The 5820-nt window shown below is 41.6% G+C and overlaps 1 protein-coding gene across 1 annotated transcript in view; it reads right to left on the bottom strand.

The window, feature by feature from the left end:
* Positions 1-641: 641 nt before the first annotated feature.
* LOC104515520 (GMP reductase 1-like) overlaps positions 642-5820 on the bottom strand; it is a gene marked incomplete at its 3' end in the record, with an annotated part of 13351 nt that continues 8172 nt past the window's right edge. Inside the window, exons 4-5 of the mRNA XM_010159525.1 lie at positions 3139-3220; positions 642-748 (exon numbers count right to left, since the gene is read on the bottom strand). Of these exons, the coding sequence (XP_010157827.1) occupies positions 642-748; positions 3139-3220 (189 nt within the window). The remainder of the gene's footprint in view (positions 749-3138; positions 3221-5820) is intronic.

Here is a 5820-nt window from a genome sequence, read left to right as displayed (position 1 = left end):
GTAGAGTGGAAGCTGCTATTAGCAGGCAATAACAATAGATGCTCTTTTCTTTCCACAGGCTTATTATTTTCCCAGAGCTTTGTGAGAACCTAAGTGGCTCACGTTCCAGCTGTGCTCAATGGAGCCACCTCTGAAACACGCCTGCCCCTGCACAGAGAGCTAGCTTTTTGAGGATGCTATTTGAATCAATCCAGCTACTAGGGCACAGATGGGCTCATCCCGTTTTACCCTGTACTCCTCTCTACTGCCTGCCTGTCCTTCAGTCCCACTCTCTGGGGAAAGCCATGTTTACATTTCACTCATTATCAAAGATCTTTCATCAGAATTACTGTTTGCTTCAGTGTGAAAACACTATCAACCTTCCTATTCCATTCACATAACAGCTTACTCCATTCAGGAAGCAAGAAGCAGCTTTCCAAAGGCACAAACAGGAGTGAGATGACCTAGTCTTTTCGGAGGAGTTGGAAGGAGTTGGTTTCTTTACATAAATATCTCCACTGACTACCCTAGGAGGTAGTATAGGGGTCAGCTGGAGATGAGAGAGGGATAGCCTTTAACATGCAGGGTACTGGACTGTTTGATTCTCCTATTCCACAACGATTTGCACAGTGGGAATCTGAGAGTAGATGGTATTTACTTACAGAGATGATATGTCCTTTCAAGCCATGTGCTGAGTCTGCACACTCAATAACAGCACTTAGCTGTGGATAGCCCACTCCTGTCTTAATCCGAGTGGTACACACAGAACCTAGACAAGAGAATGAGAAGGAAAAAACATAGCCTGTTAGGCTGACAGAAAAGATACAGCTTGTTCTCTTGTGGAAAAAAAAGTGTTTCTACCTGCATTAGTTATTCCCCTCAAGAAGTCTCTATTGCCAATGTTGGCTTCTCATGGACAAAAGGAACACATAGGAACTTGAGTTTTGAAATGCTCACACCACTTCATGGGAGCTGTAATTGAGGTGACTAATATCCTCCCTTTCTTTTCCAGGGCCACAGTTCCCAGTTTAGGTCTCATCAGTAAAGCTTCCCAGTGAGGGAATTACTGCATCACAAGAAAGCAAATCTGACTGGGGTGCCTGAAAGGAAGGGGAACAAAAGGACCAGAGTCACAACCCGTGAGACTCAGCAGTGGCAGCTAATACCTGGTTATTTCTTCTGATAAATATCTATCTCCTTTCGACATGTTTTTAAAAAGAATTCTCAGGGAAAAATCTGTGCTTTTGTGTTTTTGGTTTTTTGTTTGTTGGTTTGGTTTTTTTGTGGGGGTTTTTTGTTTGTTTGTTTTTTGGTTTTGTGGCCATTTTCCACAGGGGAGAGAAACCCACCTTTTGTCTAGTATTTAAATAGTTGGTTGGTCACAATAGTTGGGAATAAAAGAAAATCAGTGCACAGCATTTAAAAGTGAGTTAAGTAATCATTAGAAAGCTGTATAGTATAACATTACAGGAAATATACTAATTCTATCTGATTATTAAACTATATTATTTATATACATACATGGCACATGTATATAAAAGTTATATTCTTGTATATAAAACACTCCACTTCCATTATAGTTCAACGTGGTAACATCACTGTAGATCTTTCAGAATACCTTCTCAATTTTTCTCTTCAAAATGAGTCAAAATGAGGACTGCTTTTTGCTAGTCCAGGTCTTATAATTTAGAATATAGACCATAAAGGTCTGCATGATAACAAGAATTTCAAAACAGGTTCTGAACCAAATGCAGTGAAATCTGGATCCCTTCACCCAGCTGATATCCAGGTATACTCGAGCTACCAGTAAAGTAAAAGTTTCTGAAGATCTTTCAAAGAACTGACAAGGTGAAAACACTGAGAAGTGTTTCTGCAAAGTAGGAAGAAAATTAGTTTTAAAATAATCTCCACAGGGTATGACTTATATATGTAGTGCTTTATAATAAATCACTGCCATTTTCCACAGGATGGACCATTATCTGGAAGACCATTATCTTATGCCTCAAGATCCGATCTTCTGTGAGGGACATTTATTTCTTGTGGTTCTTGGCGGTAGTCTTGTACAGATCTGTTCAGAAAGATCTCCAGGAAGGGCTATACAGCATTTACTCCTAACTATTTCCACTTTGAGGCTACAAACTATAATAATTCTTCTTTTATATCTGAAATTGCCTGTGACACTTGCATCATAACATCTCTGTTGTTTATTCTTCATGTATCTGGCAGCATTTATTGTTGTTTGCTGTCTTCCTGGGCACAACTGCAAGCTTTATTACTTCATTTGCCCTGCTCAAATTGCCCGTTCATGGACCATAACTATTTGGCATTGTAGAGTAAACAATCTGCCTGCACTGTACTGGCTGATCACAGCTATATTGTCAGAGGCATTTGTGTTAGCCAGTTTAAAATCTGGCCCACGTATGGTGACCCCAGCTACAGTCTAAGAGGAAAATCACAAGAGGAAGGAGCATGTGAGAGAAACTAAGAAGGGAAGACAATATGACAGTATATGCCAGACAACAATATTAGGAAAAGGAAGGTAGGAAAAACACTGTAAGAAGTTTAGGGTCCTCTCACTTATTCATGGGAATGTTACAGTGATAGGTAACTTGTAAGTGCATTCATGTAAGGTTTAGCTCTGAGGCAATAGCAACAGGTAGAGGCAATGTTATCCATACTTCACAATTAATGCCATTTCATCTCTGAAGACACTGACAAGATGGTAAACCTCAGCTTAGTAGAACACAAATGATGAAGTTATTTAGAAACCTATCATCTTCCATTGACAGAAGTGGATACCTGAACACAGTATCCTTTGAGCTTTAGCTGGGATGACTCAGCTTCTTTTCAGCAGGCTAGAAAAACTGTTCCTAAACACAACACATATTATCAGTGATAATGTCAGCAACTCGGGCAACTCAGTGCCTCCAATAATAGGCATCTTTACAGCCACAAGATGCAACACGCAACTCTTTGCAGTATGAAACACTAGCACCCTGCCCATGTATTTCTGAAGTATATCATGTGCAAGGGCACTGTTACTTTATTCACCTGAGTGGGTCTAGGCATCCTAATGGGCAAGCAAACAGCATTATACACTGCTTCCATCCGGACACCTCTTCCACCAACGTTACCATAACTCATCCTTGTTTGACTTACCTGGTCCGATACCCACTTTTATAATATCTGCTCCGGAAAGAATAAGTTCTTCTACCATCTCTCCTGTCACCACATTGCCTGCCTAGACAGAAGGAATAATATCACATATATGGAAGATTTCAAAACTACTGCAGTAAAGACTAATGGCAATAATGTAGAGTTTTATCCAGAGCTTTTACGAGGCAAACTATATAGAGGCAGGAAGAATATAGTTCACCATATTGTTCATTGTGCATGCCACAGAGATTAAACAAATGATACAGGTATATTCTCAAGTCAAACAAATTTCATAATTAGTCAAGTAAACCCTTATCCTTAAGATCCCATCAGGGTATCTGCTTTGTCTTCAATCCCACTAATCCTTAGCCAGAGACTATCAACCACATCATCCCTAACCGTAAGAGCTATACAGTCAAAAACCTCCCTTACATACAGTGCAACTCCTCCACCCCTCATGTCCTGCCTATCCCTCCTGAACAGCCCTCCATCCCGTTTGCCTACCTCACTTTGTGGGAAGATATTCAAATCTTACTTTAAACCCAGATCTCTTTTTCCTTTAGGATTTATTATTTTGAGTACTGAAAGAGTAAGGAAGGTACTATTCTTGTTGTTTTGTATGATGGTGCCAGAATTGGTATGTACATTCAGACTATGAAAATAAAGGCATTTACACCATATACATTCATTTGGTTGTGGTGAAGCAAGAGGTGAAAGGGATTTGGTTCCCTCTCCATGAACTTTGCAGAGATGGAGACAGCAGGCTGTTTATGATGTTGTCTTCTTCTTGGAAAGAAGTCCCGAATTGTTCTGTGTTCTTTACTATATTTTTCCTTGCAGTTCCAGAGTTCTTCTCCTCCTTTTGCCTATATACTTGATACCTTTCTTGAAAGTGGTGGCAGCCCTCTCAGCCCTTGTCTTGCTCCTTCTAGTCATCATCTTCTTTTGTAGGCCCTCCAAGCCCCTAATCAACTGCTTAGTCTTTGTTTGCCTTCACCCTCGATGGACTTCCTCTTTCCTGACCCTGAGGAACGAGAATTGTCCACAGTGGTACAGGTGAGTTCTCACCAGGGCTTTGCAGGATGCTTGCCCTTCCTACAGAAATATCTTGCCTGACATACAGGAACACGTTTGCCTGTATCACATGGGTGGCTCATAGTCAGCCTGTGATCTACTCATGCCTCCAGGAACATTTGCCTACTCCCATGTTTCCAGACTGTAGCAGAAACTCATGGCATTTCACCTGACGTTGTCTTACCTATTTCTACAGTGCAGTTCTTCACACATTGTTTATTGGATGTAGGGGATCTCTCTTCTGTCACAGCTTCAGATGGCAGGGAGTATCAGGGCTGTAGAAATATACTGTGAGATACAGCTTTCTGGTTCATGGATGCCATAAAATCCAGAATATGATGTGGACAAGGAAATCTACATTTCTTGAGCAATGGTTTTCTCCAATCGAAATTCAAAAGACCTGACTATGAATGTTACTTTCTCATACATCAGATGACATCAAAGCATGAAGGGTGGAACCTGAGAGATGTGTTAACAGGGCCTTCACCCATCAGCAGCCTGCTAGAGTCCAGCTCCATGCCGTCACAACCAACAGATCCAGAATTCCACCAGCCAGGTGTGCAATGGAGGCATGGTGTGAGTGGGTTCCGGACAGGAAGCTGGTGGTGTCTGTCCAGTCACTTTAGAACTGGATGCCTCCTCCCAGAAAAGGAAATAACCACAGCTGGCCTTAACAGAGCTTTCCCTCTGGCAGTTTCCTTGCAGAAAGTGCCAGACACTGAAAAAGCTCCAAGAGATGAAACACTGGTGCATCAATATGATGCAGTTAGTAGCACTGCTGTCTGTGGGGATAAGCTTTGTTCTCCAGGAGTGTGAAGACAGGTTGCCAAGTTTTTAAATGGATTCTGCAGGTATTTAAGGAAGAGGAAGGTAGTTGATGACCATGCTAATGTGAGTGGCCATCCAACACTAGGCAATTGGTCTTATTGTAGAAGGATATTAAACAGAACTTTCCCTTTGTGAACCCATGTTGGCCAATGCCTGAATATTGCATTTTTCTTTAAACACCCTTACGTAGCGCCCTGTTTGATCTTCATAATTTTCCCAGCTACTAAGGTTAGACTAGCAGGTCTGTAGTTTCCTGGGTCTTCCCTTTCGCCTTTCCTGTAAATTGCAATAACAATGCTGGCTAGCTTTCTGTCAGCAGGGACCTCCCCCTGCTCCCAAGACCTTTGGTAGGTGATTGAGAGGGGTCCTGCTGTAACATCCACTAGCCCTTTCAATACTCTGGGATGAATCCCGTCAGGCCCATCATCCCATCAGATGTTCAAAATGAATCCCATCAGGCCCATCATCCCATCAGATGTTCAAAAACTAAGTATGGTTTGGATTTCAGCTCTGTGGCTTGTCTCATGTCTACGGCATGTTCCTACCTAGAAAAACTGCACAAAATAAACCTGCATGAAACCCAAGTCCAGTTGCCCACATCACCCATTTTACGCTTGGACTGAGATGGGCTATTCATCTGTGGAGATCTGAATTTTGGATCTAGAGATGTTCAGAAGACCTCATACATAATGATATTCCAGGACTTAGGAAGTGTTTGTAGCAGTACTGACATGGACAGAGCAGGAGACAAATCCTAAAATCCTAACTTAATATTTTCTTAGT

This window comes from Eurypyga helias, unplaced genomic scaffold (genome assembly GCF_000690775.1).
Source record: "Eurypyga helias isolate BGI_N326 unplaced genomic scaffold, ASM69077v1 scaffold149, whole genome shotgun sequence".
NCBI classification, from domain to species: Eukaryota; Metazoa; Chordata; class Aves; order Eurypygiformes; family Eurypygidae; genus Eurypyga; species Eurypyga helias.
The sequence above is the reverse complement of the archived record's forward strand: the minus strand, read 5'-3'. Positions and strand labels throughout refer to the sequence as shown.